The sequence below is a fragment of the Pseudopodoces humilis genome, chromosome 10 (genome assembly GCF_049639895.1).
Source record: "Pseudopodoces humilis isolate 2021_Gansu_Grassland_sample_001 chromosome 10, ASM4963989v1, whole genome shotgun sequence".
NCBI classification, from domain to species: Eukaryota; Metazoa; Chordata; class Aves; order Passeriformes; family Paridae; genus Pseudopodoces; species Pseudopodoces humilis.
Genome location: NC_142209.1, coordinates 30,268,652 through 30,289,300, shown reverse-complemented (window position 1 = coordinate 30,289,300; position 20,649 = coordinate 30,268,652). Strand labels below are relative to the sequence as shown.

Here is a 20,649-nt window from a genome sequence, read left to right as displayed (position 1 = left end):
TGGGATTCCCTTGATGAGGAGCACCAGGGGGTCGTGGAGGAGGTTGTTGGGCTTGTTTTGCAGCAGTGGGGTACAAACAGTTCCTTTGGAATTATAATCTAAGGAATTATCCAGTTATTTTTTAATAATTTAATATCAATTATTAAATTAATTAATTAAATTACCAAATAATTAATAATACAATTTAATAATAGTGAAATTAATAGAATGGATAATATAATTAATATAATGGAATTATCTAAGGAATGGGTGCCTTCTGAGACCTGGGGATCATCCCTTGTCCACCAGCACAGCCTGTGGAGTAAACAAATTCTCTTGAATGAATGAGGTGAGGTGGGATGGACTCTGGCTTATAAAACTTGGCTTTTAGGAGAACTTGGAGCTCTGAGAGCCTGTAGATGCATCATGAGCCCCCAGAGGTTTCTTTGTGCATCATTTCAGCATGGTGGGATCTCTGAGATGTTAAGGCTCAGGAGAACAGGATGAAGTGACTTCTCTTGCTCCTGCCTGGTTAAAGAGGAGAGGAATTCTCCAGTTTCAGACCTTCACGTGGAAGGTGTGAGCCATGAAACCGCTTTCACCTCCTCCCTGGTGGCTTTTCCTGCTTGGGGAAGCTGCTCCAGCAGCGCCCTGGCCGTGTGTGCAGGGTCAGCTGTGTGGTGATGTTGGCCTGCTCTGCTCTCCATGAGCAATGGCACGTGTTGGTGTGGGATTTCCTCCATTCCACGTTCATTTTCATCCTTCCCACTCGGATGGACCCATGAGTGCAGCGTGTTCTCCTCTCTTGGAGAAGGCAGGGCCGTTCCCTGGGCTCTCCCTGAGTGCAGTGCTGGACTGAAGCCGTGGAGTTGTTGCTGTGCGTGGTGTGTGTGACCCCTCCTGGCTCCCTGCGCCTCCTTCCCGTTCAGTCCGCTCCCGTGGAACTTGAACTTTTATCCGGAGCCCTGCCGAGGGTCAGTGCCCACAGGAACCGGCTCTGCACAGCCCTGAACTCTTTCTCCTGCCAGAAAGCCGAGGTGTTTGCCAGGACGAGTGATTTCCCTGGAAGTTTTTCCACGTTTGAAATGCCCCTCAGGAAAGCCCTGGACTCAGCGCGGTGTCACCGGGAAGAGGCCGCGCTTCCTGGAGCTCTGCTCCGCTGCTGGGAAGGTGGGGTGGCTCTTTTCCAGAGAATTCCCATCCCATCTTCCATCCCCAAACCACCACGGGCAAGGGGATGAGAGAGGAGAACATCAAGGAAGGAAAAGGATCGTTAATGAAGCGTCCCAGGCCGGAATAAAACCAAATTATCCGTGTAAATCCCTTTCAAACTGGACTGGCCCTTCAGCCCCATCAGCATCAGTCTGAGCAATAAGGCTGTTTTTTAAAGTAGTTGTGAGAAAAAACTAATTACAGAAAAATGGGGTTGTGGTTGGAAGGTTTCCATGATGATTTCTTAAGGATTGAGACCTCTCCCTCCAAGGAAACTGATCCTGGTTTAGCAGAGAAGTGCTTGGGGTTGACTGTACAAGGATATAATAATTGGTTGTAAACCCTGAGAATTGTATAATTTTGAGTTATTATTCTAGAAATTTGGGATGAAAAGAGAATTAAGCACACATTTATTTAGCTGAAGATGCCCCTGCTCATTGCAGAAGGGTTGTGACCTTTAAAGGTCACAAAAAACAGACAATGAAAAATTGGTCATTAGAGCAGCCCAGTCTGTGTCCAAAGGAAAATCAGGCTGGAAAGAGCAGGCAATACAGAAAAAAAAGGGATTTTTGTCTTTGTGTGCTCCTGAATCTTCCCCAACCCTTACAGGCAGAACAATAAAGACAGAACAATTCACACCCAACTCTCTGAGAGGGCTGAGAAACTTCTTACCACTTTGGTGACACGTCATGAAATTCAGAGAAATGCTGAAAGCGCCTTGGAAAGGCCCAGGGAAAGAGCAGGGTCAGTTCTCAGGGTTCAGCAGAGCACTCAGACTGCTAAAAATGGAAATATTTAATATCTGTTCATATTTACATGCTGCTAATGGAGCTGGCTGGTTTTCAGTTCTTGAGAACTTTGCTGCACATCAAACACTTTGGGTGAAAATTTCCATTCTGTGCCCTCCTGGCCTTATTTAAAAAGACAATTTTATAACGTGGAGCAGTCAGATCACAGCATGGATTCCACAGGAAAACCCAAAGGGGAATTACTAATTTTGTGTGAATGGATCACTCTGAATAAAAGCATAAAATAAACACAACAATGAAAAATGAAAACAAATAAAATGTATATTTGGTGAGAGAGCCCTGTGGAAAACAAATAGCACGTGCTCATATATCTAAATTTTCAGTGAGATTAGGAAATCTGAAACCAAATTGGCTGAGAGGGTGAAAAAGAGGAAGAACTTGCAAATGTTGCTTCAAAGTGAGTTTTGGGTTGATTTTATCTGGAATTTTCCTGTGTTCGTGTTTTAGGGACTTTTGCTCTTGCAATGGATCTTCCATCTTTGCATTTGGCTTCCAGGGTCCTGGTTTATGGTGAAGAGTGGTGTTGGTGGAGCAGCATCCTTCTGGTTCAAGGAAGATTTGCACAGAGTTTCAAAAAGATTTAATTTCTGCATCTGCCTTTTCTTAGTTTTTGAGGCGTTTTAGAGGGCAGTTTAATAAATATTCGTGTACATTTGGTTTTATTCTTAAAAATGCTGGAGCTGCTGGGTTTCAAATGTAACAAATCATAGTTTTGACCAAATATTATTTTCTCCCAAATATCCTAATAGTTTAATAGCCAAACTGATTTTGAACAACCCAACTTTACACTTCCCTCCCCCTATTTCATAATTTCATAATTAATTCTGATACCAGTTTTTGAGAGCTCTGTCTGCCTCACCTGGCTTCCCTTGACCAGCCATGGTCAGGATTTTAAATAACCAGGAAAAGCTTTGCTTGGGGGAGTGGAATCTCAAGAAAAGCCATCCTGAATTCCCAAAAATACTTTGGAGGGTGCATCACCAAGAGCTGGGAGAAACAGAAATGAAGTGAAATTAAAAATCTGCCTGAGGAAAGCAGATGCTGTCCTTGGAGCAGAGACTGGAAAATCCACAAAAAACAACTGGTGAGGCAAAGGATAAAATAAAATAAAGGGATAAAAGGATAAAAATGCCCTTCCCATCTCAGAGCTGTGGGGATTTGGCTGTGCAGGTGTGGGGAAGGATGCTCAGAGCAGGAATTCGTCCGGCTCCAAGGGAGGTTTTTTTGGAAAAGGTGAATCCCTGACAATCAGAATGGCTGGGAAAGCCATTAGGAAATAATAAATCAGAGTTTGGATGTTGGGGTGGTTTGGTTCATCCCCAGAAGGTTTTGTAAATGAGGCAGCACTTAAAGGTTTTGAGGATTCTGGGAATTGCTGTGACTAAAAGCAAGAGTGGGAGCTTTTAACCAAAGCAAAGCAGCTCTGTTGAAAAACAAGAAATTTGATTTATGAATCTGTAAAAGGCAGTGGTTTTACATTCCCCCTCACACTGAAAAACATCTGGACAATCTTTTTAACATTAGGCCCACACAGACATTAAAATATATCGAGCTTCAGTTCTATTTAATTTAAAAGGAGGCGATTTTAATGAGATTCAAGTTAATATATTTCACCTTTTGCATTTCAACTTTATGGTGCTGTGCAGAAATAATTCCTGGTTTGTCTGCATATCCCAAAAATCACACTCTCAATTACTTCTTCCCCATATTATTGCCAAGGGAACGTGTCTGGAAACTCAAATTTAGCATTCCAGTGGCAGGGATGGCAGGAAAATGCAATTTAATTGGGGATGTTTGCCAGGCTCTTCCATGTAATCTTTTTTCTGGGATAGGATCACGTTTGCTGTTCTCTTCCCAAGCACCAGGGAAGTTGTGTGGCTCTGATTTTTCCCAGACTAAGCCTCAGGCTTTTAAAGCAATGTTTGATTAAGGATGTCAGATTAAGGTCTCACCCTGGTGAAGCAAAAATAATAAATATACACTTGGTTTAAACACGTTTTGGCAGAGATGGGGGAGGAGGGAAAAAGGGCGCTGGAAGTGGAGGAATCTTCCATCCTCAGGTGAGCAGTGGGTGAGGGTTGGTTTGGACACATTTTTAAATGATAATCTTGGAGGGGAAGAAAAAACAGAGAGCAGGGAAAAATCGGAATTAATATCTGACAAAAAATGTAAGGAATGAATGCACGGAGGAGAAAAAGCACAGAGGAAAATTCCTGAGGTATCACAGCTGAGGATTGAGAGCAATTCCAACCTGAAAATAGGGAAAAACCCAGGGAATAACCAAGGTTTTCCCAGTTTTTTTTTTTCTGTTGCATCTCAGGCAGTGCCCCCAAAGTGTCAGAAGGGATCAGTGCCCAAACTCTGGGTGGTTCCTGGGGCTGGCTGAGACATTTGTGTTACAATAAAGGTTCCTGGCACTGCAGTGGAATTTGATCAGCCTGACCATTTTATTTCATTTCATTTCAAACTGTACCGAGCTGCTCCTGATAATGGTAATTTTTCCTTTTTCCTTCAGTCACAGTGAAGTTTCTCCTGGGGAGAGTGAAGACCCATTTCAGTCGTGTAGAGGATCCCACAGGCACATAAATGCAGGTGTGTTGGCTTTGGGAGTTCATTTTTTGTTTGTTTTTTTAGTGGGAGGATTAATTTCATAAACTCTAAAATTGGTTTGGGCTTTCTAAGCTAAAGCTGAGGAAAACATGGAAAAAGAACACAACTCAAATAACTTTCTGCTCTTTCTATTTAAGCACTTGGTATAAAATGCAATTTTCTTTTGAGTCAGAGCTGCCCTGTTGTGCATCCCTGGCAGTGTAAAAGCTCTTGCATTAAAACCTACCCAGTGCTACCCTTTCCTCCTGCAGAGACAGAGAAGTAGTAATAAAAAATAAATGCCAATAAATCTTTTCAAATACATCATGACTCATAAAGCATCAGGAGTTTCAAACACAAAGGGTGAGAGGGGAGAAAACAAAGAGAAATATTTTGCTCCTAAGGGGTTGTAAAAATAGAAGCTGACTTTTTTTTTTTTACTTCAAGAGGGAAACATAAAATGAGCTGTTTAAATTGCTCAGGCTCAAGTGTTGTTTTCCAGCCAATTAGGTGCTGAAGGATGTGAAAATTATTTGTGCTTTGAGAAGAGAAACTTTTCAGAATAGTTGTGGAGCCAGCAGAAGAGAAGGGAATGAATCCCAGAACCAGAATAACCACTGACATTTCTTTTTTCCCCCCTTTTCACCTCGTTGGTTTGGAATAAATCCCCAGCTGAGGGTTTTGGAGAGTTGTGATGCCTGGCCCCTGGCAGGCAGCCCCGATGGATAATTCCTGGTTTTTTTTGATGGTTAATTCCTGATAATTCCCCCTTTGCTCTTTTCCCTTCTCTCCCAGTATCTCAACGTAAAAGAAGATTGCAAAGCCATGGCTTTCTGTGCAAAAATGAGGAGCACAAAGAAAAATGAACTCAACCTGGAAGCTCAACACCAGGGGCTGGAAATCCTCTTCTACCTGCAGGACAAAGCCCCCATTTGTTACTCCAGCGGCGAGTTCACCTCGGAGGAGCTGTGCATCGAGGCTGCCCAGAGGTGTTGTGAGTATTTGGATTTATTTCAGCTCTCAGGGGCCTGGCAGAGCCCAAAGTGAGGCATCCCCTGGCTGGCAGGCAGGGAAGAGCCACCTTATCCCAATAAATCCCTTCAAATCTGCTTTACCTCACGTGTCAGCCCCTCCCTCTGGGCTGGGGCACAGCAAAACACCTGGAATTCCCCAGGAAAAAGTGGATTTCATCTCTGTTTGATCTCACAGCCCACTGGGCTTTTATATTCTTTTATATCTAAAAATATTTTATATATTATATATAAATTATATAATATATTGCAATATATTTTATAGGCTATGTATTATATAATATAAATTATTATATATTATTATCTATTTTATATATAATATATATAATATTTTTGTATATAGAAACCCAGTGTGTTTTTATATTTTTATATATAAAATATTTTATATTATATAACATATAGCAATATATTTTGTTTATAATATATATTATATAATATATTATATATATATTACATTTTATATAATATATAATATATATTATTATATATATTATACTCTATATATTATGTAATATTTATTATATATATTATATATTTTTAAAAATATTTTTATATATAGAAGCACAGTGGCTTATATATTTTTATATATAAAAATATTTTATATTATATATTATATAATATATAACAATATATTTAGTATATAATAAATATGTATATATATATAATATTATATATATATAATATGTATAAATATATATACATATATCTTATTATATATGTATATATATTTAATATTTTATATATAGAAGCCCAGTGGGTTTTTATATTTTTATATATAAAAATATTTTATATATTACATATATATTACATCATTTATAATATAATATATTTTATATATAATATACATTATATATATATGCATTTTGAAAATATTTTTATATCTAGAAATCCAGTGGGCTTTTATATTTACAGTTCTGAGGTTCTTTCCTCTTGAAACAGCAAATGTTACCCAGCTGCTGTGGGGTGTGCACAGGGGAACTGGGCAGGAATTTCCCTGCAGCTCTCAAGGACAATCCTCACCAAATGTGAGCTGGTGTTGTTTTTGGAGAGATTTGAGCAGAGTCAGGGGATTTAATTTTTAAATAAATTTTTAAATAAATTTATCAATAAATTTAATATTTAGTGAGGGTACCTGTTCCTGCTGGTGTGCAGGAGCTGCTCTTTTGGGGCTGTGAAGCCACAGCTGCTGCAGCTGCTCCCAAAACTGCAACAGGGAATTTGAACAGATCTATGAATTCTCTCCCAAATTTGCCCTAAACCAGGACAACAGCACAGGTGTGGGGTGGGCTCAAAGCAGGTATCAAAGATTGATGTCAAAGATTGATATCAAAGATTGATATCAAAGATTGATATCCAAGGCTGATGTCAAAGTCTGCTCTTTGCTGAAACCTCCTTTCAGCCCTGGGGGTTGAGTTCATTCCCAAAACAAAGCTGAGAACAAAGTTGTGGGTTTGTTGAAACTCCCATTTCTGTGACCTGGACAAAAAAATGAAGGTTTTTATTCATTTCCTGGAAGCTCAGACCTTCAAGGGCAAAATCAGGATTTGAGAAAATGAAATTAAGAGCAGAAATATCTGTTCAATCCACCCCAAAGCCTCTGGGTTCAACCAAGGTGACGGCTCCACCTCAACCTTTCCTCCCCAAGATTTACTCCGAGCTAATCCCGGTATCTGTTTCCTTTGGTGATCCAATATTTGCTTTTTGCATTTTTTGGGCTGTGGGTGTGGGCTGGAGCTGATGATTCAGTCATTTGTGTGTTTTTGTGGCAGCTGTGTCCCCTCTGTGCCACAACCTCTTCGCTCTGTACGACGAGAACAAAAAGCTCTGGTACGCACCAAACCAGGTCTTCAAGGTGGAGGAGAAATCATCCTTCAGGCTCCATTATCGCATGAGGTAAGGGGAAACACCTGCAAAATGAGATTCATTTCTTCCTCAGCACCCTGGAGAAGGAGAAAAAGCAAAACCAAAAGCAGCAGCTTGGTTTGTACAGCTTTAGAGGAGAGGTGGGCGGTGGGAGCTTCAAATTTCTCCTGGTTTCTTTCAAATACCTCCTGATTTCTTTCAAATTTCTCCTGATTTCTTTCAAATTTCTCCTGATTACTTTCAAATATCTCCCAATTTCCTTGAAATACCTCCTGATTACTTTCAAATTTTTCCTAATTTCTTTCAAATATCTCCTGATTTAATCTCCTGATTTCTTTCAAATACCTCCTGATTTCCTTCAAATATCTCCTGTTTTCTTTCAAATTTCTCCTGATTTCTTTTATCTCCTGATTTCTTCCAAATATATCCTGATTTCTTTCAAATTTTTCCTAATTTCTTTCAAATATCTCCTGATTTCTTTGCATCTTTGGGATTTAACCTTGAAAAAATAAAGTTGAAAAGCCATGAGAAGTTGTTGGGAACAACTTTGGAGAGTGAAAAAGGTCAAAGTTAATTGAAAAATTTGCTCCAAAGCTCTGGGTTTTGTGTTTTTAGGGATGAATTTCCATTTGAAGTGTTCCTGTTTCCACTGAAATCCTGGTGATTTTTAAACCAAAACTCACAGAAACTCTGTGAATGCCCTCTGCTTTTCACACTCAATTTCTTTATTTATTTTTTTTTTTTTTTAAACCCCAGGATTTTGTAATATCCTGGAGTCATTGGCTCAGGGATGAGGAGAATTTAACTCTTCCTGTGCTGGGTTTGTTTTTTGGTCTGGAAAAGGGATGCAGCTCCCTTCTGGAGGGATTTTGGAATGATGATCCTCCAGATCCCTTCCAGCCTCCCTGGGATAACACAATTTCCTGGAGGCTCTGGGAAGAAGGAGCTGCTGGAGGTGAGTGAGCACAGCAGGGTCCCTCCAGCATTTCCAGCACTCCCTGGCCAGGCTGAAATCAAAATCCTCCTTCCCAGAGATTCCCAAATTCCCAGCTCCTGGAGGATGCTCTGGAGGAGGGCTGGGTCCTGCTCCTGGAGCTCAGGGACACAATTCCCTTCCCAGCTTATTGGGAATGGGGGAATTTGTGCTCCTGTTCCTGTTGGGGAAGTGAAATTCCAAAAACCACTCACATGAATCCATGGAGCTTTCCAAGGAAAAGATTCTCCCTTGTTTACTCATCCCTCAAACAATGAGGCTCCAATTGTTTTTGTAACTCCTCAGTGCTGTCTTAATCAGAGCAGTTAATTAGGAAAAGGAACAAATTCTCCTCTCAACCACAAACAATGCACAGTACCTCACATAATGATGATTTTCAGGAAATAACAAAAGAATTGGAGTTATTAATTCTGACTGCTCTTCTGCAGGAGAGGGGGGAAGCAAAGTCATTTCCTTTGGATTTCAGAAGGATTTGCTTTGCTCTGCTCTTCAGCCTTCAGCCCGAGGAGTCCTTGAGTATCTTCTGGTTCTTGTCAGGAGTTTTTGGCACAGCTTTGGGTTGGAGTTCCTGCCTAAGAAGAGCTGAACTAAAAATATGAATTTTATTCTGCTGAAGGTCCCTCCCGACTCTGCCCTGAGGCCGAGACACCCCAGCCTTGACCACTGCAGATTTGGGGTTTTATAAATGTCAATCCCAGACTGGTTTGGACTGGGAGGGACCTGAAATCCCATCCCATCCACCCCAGGGACACCTCCCACTGTCCCAGGCTGCTCCAAACCCATCCAGCCTGGCCTTGGGCACTGCCAGGGATCCAGGGACAGCCCCAGCTGCTCTGGGAATTCTATCCCAGGGCCTCCCCATCTTCCCAGCCAGGAATTCCTTCCCAATATCCATCTAAATCTATCAATTTCCAGCTTAAATCCATTCCCTGTGTCCTGTCCCTCCATCCCTTGTCCCCAGTCCCTCTCCAGCTCTCCTGGAGGCCCTTCAGGCCCTGCAAGGGGCTCTGAGCTCTCCCTGGAGCTTCTCCTCTCCAGGGGAACATTCCCAATCCCTTCTTTCCTCACAGGAGAGCAGCTCCATGTATCTAACAAAAAAAAGGAAATAAAAAATCTAATAACACCTGATAATTTTATCATTTCCCCCAGTTCCTCAGGCCAGGAATGTGCTCAGAATGCCAGATCACCAAGGCAGAAATTTGACTGATTTTTTCTTTTTACAGCTTTGCTTTTCAAACTCCAAATTCACTTGTGGAAACAGAGACTTTTCCCAAAAAAAAGTTTTCAAGTTCCTGACTGTTTTTTTTTTCTAGATACTATTTCACCAATTGGCACGGGACCAGTGAGAGCGAGCCCTCGGTGTGGAGACATTCCCCCAGGAAAGCCAAGGCCTATGACAAGAAGCTGGCCCCAGAGGGAACCCCCATCCTCGATGCCAATTCCCTGGAATACATCTTTGCCCAGGTTGGAATTGTCTCTGCTGCTCTATTCCCATGAAAAACAATGGGATTCTCCTTTTTTTCAAGCTCCTAAAATACACATTAGTCCTGTTAGTGCTGGAAAGGGTTTTTCCTTTTGCTGCTGCCTGGTGGAGAGGAGAGGATTTGCTACATGAAGTAAAGAAAAGTCTCCCAGCCTAAAATTTTATTTTCTTTTAAAGAGAATTATTTGTGTTTATAAAGGCTGTCAGTCACCTTTTGTGGGAGATTTCCACTGGGACATTCTGGGGCTGGAGAGGTGCAGCAGCAGAGGGAAATCTGGAAGGGCTGGGTCCTTTTAATGAGGTTTTTTAATTGGGTGGTGATAAAAGATTGATAAACATTTCCTGATTACCTCATGATGATAAAGATTGATAAACTCACTGCACTTCTGCTCTCCTCTTGTGCCTTCCAAAGGATTTTCCAAACCAGAAAGTGTCAGGTTTCACAAAAAAAAAAAAAAAAAAAAGGGAAAATTCAGGTTGATGAAAGAGCAAATTGAATGCTCAGGGTAAATTTAATTTACTTTTGATTCAGAGTAGAATTCCTGCAGGATTTTCACACTTGGAAAAAGGAGTTTGCCCTTCAGAAAAACACACAACTTGGAGCTGCTCCAGCAATTCCTTGTTTTGTTGGGAAACCACAAGGAAAGGGAATTCCAGGAGGAATTCCATTGAGGCACAGAAACGTCTTTGCTCTTTGATAACCAAACACTTTCCAGGCTGTCCCAGAGCAGGATTTGGCTTGGAGATGAATCCATGAGAGTCACGGAGACTTTGGGTGGGAAGGGCAGGGATAAAGCAGAGACACAAAGTTGGTTTTGTGGACCAGAAAATAAAGATTGAAGGTAGTAAAAGGGGCCAGGGGTGGTGATTTCTGTAGTTAATTTTTAAAAAAGTGGATTTTTGGTGTGCTGACGCATAAAAGAAGGGCAGGAGGTTCCAACTTGTCCTTGTTTAACGATTGTGGGATGAATTCCTGGCTTGGGGACAAACTCTGGGAAAGGCCAAATGGATAATTTGGTGTTTTTCGTTCTGTCAAGGGCCAGTATGACTTAGTGAGGGGCCTGGCCCCCATCAGGGACCCCAAGAACGAGCAGGAGGTGCACGAGATCGAGAACGAGTGTCTGGGAATGGCTGTCCTGGCCATCTCCCACGACGCCATCAAGAAAAACGTGAAGCTGCCGGAGCTTCCCAAGGACATCAGGTGAGCTGAGATCCTCCATCCCTGCTGGCTCTGTGCTCCCCCAGCTGGAGCTGAACCCTCCTTTTCCCTTCCAGTTACAAGCATTACATCCCCGAGACTCTCAACAAAACCATCAGGCAGAGGAATTTCTTGACCAGGATTCGGATCAATAACGTTTTCAAGCATTTCCTGAAGGAGTTCAACAACAAAACCATCTGCAACAACAGCGTCTCCCCTCGGGATCTGAAGGTGAAATATTTATCCACCATGGAGATCCTGACCAAATATTACGGGGCAGAGATTTTTGAGACGTCGTTTTTGCTGATTTCTGCCGAGAATGAGATCAATAAATTTAATTGTGGAGATAACGAGAAGTACGAAGTGATGGTGACAGGAAACAACGGGATTCAGTGGAGGCTCAAGCCCAGTGTGAGTAACCTTTCATCAATGGGAATTAAAGGATTTTTTTGGGATATAACAGCTGTTAAAAGATGGTTTTGAACTTCAGACACTGCAGAGCAGTTTTTATTGGAGAGGCTTTTATGGGATTACAGGATTATCCAGGAAGGAGCTCAGGAAGTTCCAGCCCAACCCCCTTTTTAGGCTCAGTTTTGAGACCAGATCAGGCTCAGGACTTTTATCTTGAAAACTTCCAAGAATTTGGAATTTTTGGACTGGAGCCCTTGTCCAGGAAAATTAGTGACTCTGTGAAAAACATTCCAGAATTAAATAGATTTATTCTATGTATTAGAATACATTATATTCTAAATTTAATATTATTATTCTATCATTTATATTAATTTTATAATTCATATTATAATTCTAGTCTAATTAATAATTTAGATCATTATTCTAGAAGGAATTTTTGGTATAGAGTAAATGTATTGCAATACATTATATTGTATATTTTATATTATTATTCTTCAATTTATATTAATTTTAGAATTTATATTATAATTCTATTCTCTAATTCTAACTAATAAATAATTTATATTACTATTCTAGAATGAATTTTTGTATAGAGTAAATGTATTACAATACATTATATTCTATATTTTATATTATTCTATAATTTATGTTAATGTTATAGTTTATATTATAATTCTATTCTATAATTCTAATTAATAAATAATTAATTTATATTATATTCTATATATTCTAGAATGAAGTTTGCTATGGAGTAAATGCATTACAATACATTATATTCTATATTATATTGTTGTTCTATAATTCACATGTATGTTATAATTTATAGAATAATTCTATTATATCATTCTAACTAATTAATAATTAATTTATATTACTATTCTGGAATGAATTTTGCTGTAGAGTAAATACATTACAATACATTATATTTTATATTGTTATTCTACAATTTATATTAATTTTATAATGTAGAATTAGAATAATTAGAATAATTCTATTATATCATTCTAAGTTATATATTTATATTAATTATTTTATTTTTATTTTATTAAATTCATTAAAATATTGATTTATTAATTCTAATTTATTAATAAGTTATAGCAATAAATTTCCATTAATTAATTAATTTCTATCAAAACTTTAGAATGCATCTTTGGTTTAGAGTAGAAACACTGTGTTAAACTTGTTTTACCTAAAGCTTTTATTCCCAAACACTTTTATTCCCCAGCCTGTACAGACAGAGAAAGAGAAGAAGAAAAAATCCGATGGCAAAACCAAAAAGGAGGAGGAAAAGCACAAACTGTGGGAGCTGTGGAACAATTTCTCCTATTTCCCTGAAATCACCCACATCGTCATCAGGGAGTCCACAGTCAGCATCAACAAGCAGGACAACAAGAGGATGGTGAGAATGAAGGGTTTGGAACCCCTGGCACAGAGAATTTTATACAAATTACCCCAAACACGCTTCAGCTTCTGCTGATTTAATCATTAATCCAAATTAATCCCTGCATGGATCATTTCCCTTCCAGGGGGAGCCAGGGTGGGGTTGGGTGAAACTTTTTCTCTTTTTGGTTCTGCTGCACTTGTCACACCTGGATTTCCTGGTCCCCTCTGAGCTCCTTTAGGATCCTCCCTCACGGGTGGTTCTGTTTATCTCAGTTCTCTGGGTCAGAAGAAAACTCCAGAGCTCGTTAGGATTCTGTTTCTTGTGTTTATTGGGATGTTTGCACAAATCCTGGCAGGTCTCTCCAGACTTTCTGCACAAGTTCAATTCATCCTGCCCCTTGGGCTCTGATGGCACAAAATGGCCCCAAAACACGTGGCTGTTTCATCTTTATATCTATTTTTATCCAATTAACAATAGACATGTAAATTATTTTTCTTAATGACCCAATGACCCATCACCTTGTTAGCATTCAGGAACAGATAATGATTATATGAAGATGTTTTATTAAGAGCTCTGGGTGTCAGGGGTGCACAGACCCAAATCTGACCCAACTTGGTTTTGGTACCCAAATCTGACCTGCCTTGGTTTCGAGCTGAACATGTTTTTATACTCCATCATTATATAACTTACATATTAATTATTAAACCTACATTGTTCTATTGTATACATTGATTTTACCCAAGCATGGATTTCTTGTGATCCCCCTCAACCCCCTAACATAGTTTCTCCTGATTCTTTAAACAATAATTATATCTAATCACATCTAACACTTATTTATCATATACTGACTACACAGGTGCAGCTTCACCTGATCTTACCAAGCACAAGGTCTAACATTTCCCAGGGCCTACTTTTAACACTTTTCCCAGGGCTTTACCAAGCTTAACTTTCTTTCTAACTCTGCAAATTTTTTATGATTTTAAAATCTTTTACTATCAACCTGAGTGCTGCACTGTGGCATTCTCTACCCAATCACCCACGACTACCCAAAAACCTCTAGAAGAAAATGAAGAAAGAAGGAAAAGAGACAACACCCTAAATCCTCCCTCTTGTCTTCTGTTCTCTAAACTAATTTAAACTTTAAGTTCTTCACCCAATGACTTAAGAAACTCTCTAATTTACACACTCACACTTTCAGCTTTTCTATCTAACTAACAGTTGTTTTCATGAAAACATATACCCATGAATTTCATGTTCTATGAAATTCAGTGTTCTCCTGGATCTCAGAGCCAGGCATCAGAGACAAGGGCACTCACTCTGTGTCTCAGACTCCAACAGCTGGGAAAAGGTGACAACTTGAGGGCCATTTTGTGTGTAAATCACCCAAAACTTGCTCTCCTTGGCACTGGGCAGAGCAAAAGTGTTAAAAGTGGCTGAGTGCAGCTCTGTCCACGGCAGCACAAAATTTCCCCTCCCAAATGCCACGAGGAATTCCAGAGCTGGCGACAGCAGAGAACCGAGCGGCCGCTAAATCCCAACACCCTGCAGCCACAAGTTCTTCCTGGCTCATTAATAGCAACATTCCAGGGATTTTGCAGCATTCCTGGTGTTCTGAGTCTGGCCTGTGTTTGGTGGCAGGAGTTGAAGCTGAGCTCGCACGCCGAGGCGCTGTCCTTCACCTCGCTGGTCGATGGCTACTTCAGGCTCACGGCGGACGCCCACCACTACCTGTGCACGGATGTGGCTCCTCCCCTCATCCAGCACAACATCAGGAACGGCTGCCACGGGCCCATCTGGTCAGAAAATTCTGCTTTTTGGAGGGTTTTTTGGTTTTTGGTGATTCCCTCTTCGTCGTGAATCCGCGGGGTTTGGGTGGGCGGTGGTTATCCCGAAAAGTTCATTTTGTTAAAGGGGAAAAAATCAGTGTTTCTCTCTTTACTCATCTGTAAACTCAGTGTTTCTGCACTCAAGGGGTGTCCCAAGAGTTTCCTCCATAGACACATGGGAATATTTTAGGTAGAGAGTGGAAGTGTCTCTACACTCGCCCCAGGACTCCTTGGATGGATGAACAAAACCTTGGCTTTTTAAACACCTCAAGGAATTCTCTCCCCTCCACCCACCATTGTGGCTTTTCCCTTTATGTTTAAGCTGCAAACTGTAAAATTCCAGGAGTTCACTTGCACAGCATTGGATGCAGAATTCCCTTTAATAAATCCTTCCTCCCTTGCTCTGTGCAGTCCAATGTCAGCAAGGCACCCTTAAATCCTATTTTAATAATAACATAAATATTTCTAAGTTGCTGTTACACCCCCAAAGAGAAGTTTGCTCTCATGTCCCATCCCAAAAAATAGAATTTTGGATGTTCCCTTGTTGGTTTTGCTCACTGTCTGTTCCCTTCCAGCACGGAATATGCCATCAACAAGCTGAGGCAGGAGGGGAACGAGGTGGGGATGTACGTGCTGAGGTGGAGCTGCACCAACTTCAACCACATCCTCATGACTGTGACGTGCTTGGAAGGCTCAGAGGTACAGCCAGCTGGGCATTCCCAGCAGGAATCTGCTCCCTGGAATCCCTGGGGATGTGTTTTTATCCTTAGGGCACTCAGCCTGATCTCTGAGCAGGGAATTGGGTTTTTTTTCCAGCCCTTTGTGCTCCAAATAGGATTAATTAAATCCAGAACAGCTCCAATCTTCCCAATCAAACTGTGCAGGGACATGAGAAACATGAAGCATTTTAAACTCAGGACACAGAGAATTTGTCACTTCACCTTGCCTTGAGCACGGTTCAGCTTCCCTGGAGCCTTTTAGGGAATGGATTTAATTCCCTTGATGGATTTTATTCCCCCAGCAGCCTCAGCTGGAAGCCTGCAGCTGACTTGGTGGTTTGGAGGAATATTTAAAGTGTTCACACACTAATAAATAATAAATAAGAAATAATAAACAATGATAACATAAATCCTCCTGTTAGGAAAAACCAGCCATGGAATCAGTGGTGAGTCAGGAAGGGATATTTGATACTGGGTTTATCTCCTGTAGATATTTTTTTTTTAAAAAAAACCACCTCTCTAACAGTGAAACAAGAAAGGAATTTTGTCTTGGAAAAGAGGGAAGGGAGAGGTGACCCAAAGCTGCAGAGGGGAGACCCTGAGAGCTCTTGAGATGGGGAAGTTCAGAAGTTCAGCCCTTGCCCAGCACCTCTGAGTGGAGCAGGAAGATCTCAACACCAGCCTGAAATCTCGTGGAACACTCTGGGGTGGGGAAGGGAGCTTTGCTATTTTTAAGTTGAGATTTTGAAAGCCTGCTCCAGATTCTGCAATTCTTGACCAAAGAAAGAGAAAATTCCTCCAGAAGAGGCAAAGCTGCTTATTCTCAGACTCTGCAAAAAAAACCAACCAAACATAATTTGGGCTTGTTGGGTGATTGATCTTTATGTTGCTGCTCTTCTCTTTGAGCTTTCCAGGGAGTGAAAATTCCAGGAATTTTTGGGTTTTTTCTGCTTTGTTGCAGTTTGATTAAAGGACCTTGACTTAGGAGCAGGGCCTGTGCTGGTCCCACGTGCAGTGCCAAGATTTTGGGAAGCTTTGGTGGCTTCACAAACAATTCTTTCACTCCAGTGACCCACTTTGCTTTCTTTTTCTCCCTCTCCCTCCAACACCAGGTGATGAATAACTCAGGCCCCTACAAGAACTTCCAGATCGAGGTGAAGAAAGGGGGATACTTCCTCCATGGCTCCAACAAATCCTTTGCATCCTTGAAAGACCTCATGGATCACCTGAAGGGACAAACCCTCCGCACAGACAACATCAGCTTCACCCTCAAGAGGTGTTGCCAGCCCAGACCCAGAGGTAGCTTTGGCCTTGCAGGGTTTTGTTGTTGCAAGGGAACAAATTCCAGACACCAGGAGGCTTTTTTAGTGTATTTTTTAGTGCTGTGTCCTGGTGTGAAGCTCTTTAAAAAAACAAGAGGTTTGAAGTTTTTTTCCTTGTCTGGGGAGGATTTCTGTCAGAAACAAAACAAGTGTCGTGGGCAGGGCTGAGGAGGGGAGAAGAGGAACCCGCTGTGGTTGCTGTCACTGTGAGCTGCTGCTGAGTAACTCATGTGCACGAGGCTGCAGGGAAGGGTTCTGGTCCCAAGGGATGTCCTGAGGAGCCTGGAGGCAGGAAATCATCTCTGAGGTCCCATCTGAGGGACAATGGGGCGGTTGTTGGGTGATGGCAGCGCTCTCTGGGGCTGTTTGCTATGAACTCTGTCTCACAGCTGAATTTGGTGTGAGAGAGGAAGCACAGTGGGGTGATTGTGCTGAGCTGATAATGGTTTCCTGTTAGAAGCTGGGGAATAACTGAGCCACATCAATCACCTACTGCTCTGAGGCTTTGGGACAGTCCCTGAGCTTCTCCCACTCTGCACAAAGCATGTGGCTCACGCTCTGGAGCAGGGGGACATCGCACATTTGACATTTTGTTTTTGTTTTGATGGCTGGATTTGGGATAAAATAAAATCAAAAGGGTCAGGGAGTTGATTGCCCACTTCAGCACGCTGAAAGCACATGAAACTGTGCTTTAATGATTTCTCTGTTGAACAAAGAGCAGAAACCAAATCCAAGTTTCTTTTTTCCTCCCTTTTTCAGGGGGTTTGAATGCATTTCCATCCTTGGAAGGAAAGGAAGTTTTTCCTTTGTAAAACTTTATTTTCTCCCCTCTGCCTTGCAGAAATCTCCAACTTGCTGGTGGCAACCAAGAAGGCTCAGGAGTGGCAGCCGGTGTATCCCATGGGACAGCTGAGCTTCCACCGCATCCGCAAGGAGGAGATCGTGCAGGTGGGTGCTGGGCAGCCCCAGGAGCCCGGGCTGTGGCTGTCCCTGAGCTGCAGGGGACAGCAGCCAGCCCTGCTGCCACTGCCAGCAAACCTCAGCAAACCTCAGCAAACCTCAGCTGGAACTTCCTTCGGATGGAAGGCTCCGCTTGCAGAGTCCCGCTGTCCGTGTGGCTTTCAGAGCTTAGCAGAGATGCCTTGGGCTGGAAATCAAATTGGTATTGAAGTTCTCTCATGGAAAAAAGGGGTTTTAAGGTCATTTCTTGGGAGTTTTAAGAGCTGCTTTGTTGTGGGTGTTATTTTTTAAAGCCTGACTCACCAGAGAAACAGAGGTTTAAGGCAATATTCTATAAGTAAAAAAAGGTGAACTATTCAAAAGCTCTGAGCAGTCAGAATTCAGTGTTTCAAACTGCCCATATTTTCAAGTTTCCCTATGTTTATAGTTACTTATTCAGGTCACCTGAATAAACCTCAACAACCACACAGGGGCTTGAATACACTTAAATCAGATTTAATATTGCTCAAAGAGCTCTTAAATTGTACACTTGGTTTCTTCTGTGAAATCAAAAGGTATTGGGGGTTTTTAGTTGCATCACACACAGAGGTTTGGTTTGGATTGGTGTATTTACAGGCAGCATCCTGCAAAAATATCCCAAGGCAGGATGTTATTTTGGAGGAAATTGCTTCCCCAAACAAAGCCTTCCAGTGAAATATTACTTCCTCTCACTTTTGGAAACACATTAAAGATCACCTCAGTAGCAGTTTGTGAATAAGAGCCCCAGCTGTTGTTTATTCATTTGTTTAGTCTGGGAATGTTCAATCCCAGGGAACCTGCTGGATGATGTGGAGGTGTCACATCCGAGGAATTCACGTGGGGAGGATGCTCAGAGCTCACTGAGGAAAAAGCTCCCTGTCATTGGGAATAATTTGAATTTGTATCCAGATCAGCCAGAGACAGTAAAAAGCACAGATTCCAATAAATAATTGTGTAAATCTTGTTTGCTTCCTGCCTGACAAATCCCTGCTGCTGTGTCTCAGGGAGAACACCTGGGAAGAGGCACCAGAACCCAGATTTACTCAGGGATGCTCAGCCTCAAGGATGACGAGAACGAAGGCTATCAGAATGAGAAAGAGATCCGAGTCCTGCTCAAAGTCCTGGACCCCAGCCACAGAGACATCTCCTTGGCAAGTTTCTTTTCCTTTTTGTGTCCTGTAGATGGATAATTTTTAAAAAAGGGTTGGGAATGGGGAAATGCTGACGGTTTGCTCATCCCTCCCCTGCTGACCCTCTATGTGCCTAAACCCAGGGGTTTTTTTTGTGCTGCTGTTTGTGTGCTGAGCTGAGGGAATGTGGATTTCTCTCCCTTTGGCAGGCATTCTTTGAGACAGCCAGCATGATGAGACAGGTGTCCCACAAGCACATGGTGCTCCTGCACGGCGTCTGCGTCCGCGACGTGGAGAGTGAGTCTGGGGAGGGACCTGGGGACACCACAGGGGCTGCCAGCTGCTGCCTTGGGACAGCAAAGCACCTCCAAAGCCTTCCTGCCAACAAATTTCCTGTTCCAATGCTGTGTTTGAGCTCCAAAGGCTTTTACCCCAAGAAATTTCCCATTCCAACGCTGTGTTTGAGCTCTAAATGCTTTTATCTCAAGAAATTTCCCGTTCCATTGCTGTGTTTGAGCTCCAAAGGCTTTTATCTCAACAAATTTCCAGTTCCAACGCTGTTTTTGAGCTCCAAAGGCTTTTATCCCAAGAAATTTCCCATTCCAATGCTGTGTTTGAGCCTTCCAGGGTGGTTCCCCCTAAGGCTGGAATGCTCATGGGGCCGTGTGGGTACAAAGTGCCCTGTGGCAGGGGTGAAATTTATTCCATTTATTACAAATATACATTCATTTGTATAAAATAAATGTATGTTTGTAATATTTATTTAATATTAAATTTATTCAATTTATTACAAATATATTCATTTTTATAAAAGAAGTGTATATTTGTAATATTGATGTAATATTAAATTTACAGGATTAAATTTATTCCATTTATTACAAGTATACATTCCTTTGTATAAAATTAATGTGCTTGTAATATTGATGTAATATTAAATTTATTATTTATTATTTATTACAAACATATTCATTTGTATAAAAGAAATGTATATTTGTAATATTTATGTAATATTAAATGTATTACATTTATTAAAAATATACATTCATTTATATAAAAGAAATGTTTGTAATATTTATGTAATATTAATTACATTTATTACAAATATACATTCCTTTATATAAAATAAATGTATGTTTGTAATATTTATGGACATAAAGCATGTACACATTTATATGTACAGATTTTTATGTTTATACATATAAAATACACCTATGCACATAAAAAATGTAAATATATACAATACACCTTAAAATGACTTTTTAACCCAAGACAGTCCTAATGTTGTGCTGTGGATGCCAGAAGGAAAAGATTTATTTATTTAGAAAATAAAAAATATTTAGAAATAAATAAATAAAAAAATATTTTAAAATATTTAGAAAATTTATTTTTTATTTTTATTTAAAATATTTAGAAATAAATAAATAAATATTTAGAATATATTTTAAAATATTTTTTAAATTATTTTTTTATTATTATTATTTTTTTATTTAAAAATATTTAGAAAACAAAAAGCCAAATTGATCAGTGCCCCAGCCTTAGCTCTTCCAGACTCAGGACAGGAATTTATTTGTGGATGTTAAACCTGGCCATGCTTTAGTGTTTATTTTTGTTTATTTTTCTGTTATGTGCATTAAAATTCCACCTTTGGAACGCCTGGTCCCAGGTTTCATGTTCATGAATCCCCTCAACTTTTTAATCTGAGCACTGAAAGAAACATCAGG

The 20,649-nt window shown here is 40.7% G+C and overlaps 1 protein-coding gene across 2 annotated transcripts in view; it reads left to right on the top strand.

Annotated features, from left to right (window-relative positions):
• Nucleotides 1-20,649, top strand: part of JAK1 (Janus kinase 1) — a 45,999-nt gene that overhangs the window by 18,479 nt on the left and 6,871 nt on the right. For both annotated transcript variants that reach the window (XM_005521229.3, XM_014250779.2), the window contains exons 2-14: nucleotides 4,516-4,592; nucleotides 5,385-5,583; nucleotides 7,390-7,513; nucleotides 9,791-9,941; nucleotides 10,998-11,161; nucleotides 11,236-11,569; nucleotides 12,795-12,968; nucleotides 14,592-14,749; nucleotides 15,355-15,478; nucleotides 16,611-16,797; nucleotides 17,662-17,768; nucleotides 18,803-18,949; nucleotides 19,138-19,225. In XM_005521229.3, coding sequence (XP_005521286.2) covers nucleotides 4,587-4,592; nucleotides 5,385-5,583; nucleotides 7,390-7,513; nucleotides 9,791-9,941; nucleotides 10,998-11,161; nucleotides 11,236-11,569; nucleotides 12,795-12,968; nucleotides 14,592-14,749; nucleotides 15,355-15,478; nucleotides 16,611-16,797; nucleotides 17,662-17,768; nucleotides 18,803-18,949; nucleotides 19,138-19,225 — 1,963 coding nt within the window. In that variant the 5' untranslated portion in view covers nucleotides 4,516-4,586. The remainder of the gene's footprint in view (nucleotides 1-4,515; nucleotides 4,593-5,384; nucleotides 5,584-7,389; nucleotides 7,514-9,790; nucleotides 9,942-10,997; nucleotides 11,162-11,235; nucleotides 11,570-12,794; nucleotides 12,969-14,591; nucleotides 14,750-15,354; nucleotides 15,479-16,610; nucleotides 16,798-17,661; nucleotides 17,769-18,802; nucleotides 18,950-19,137; nucleotides 19,226-20,649) is intronic.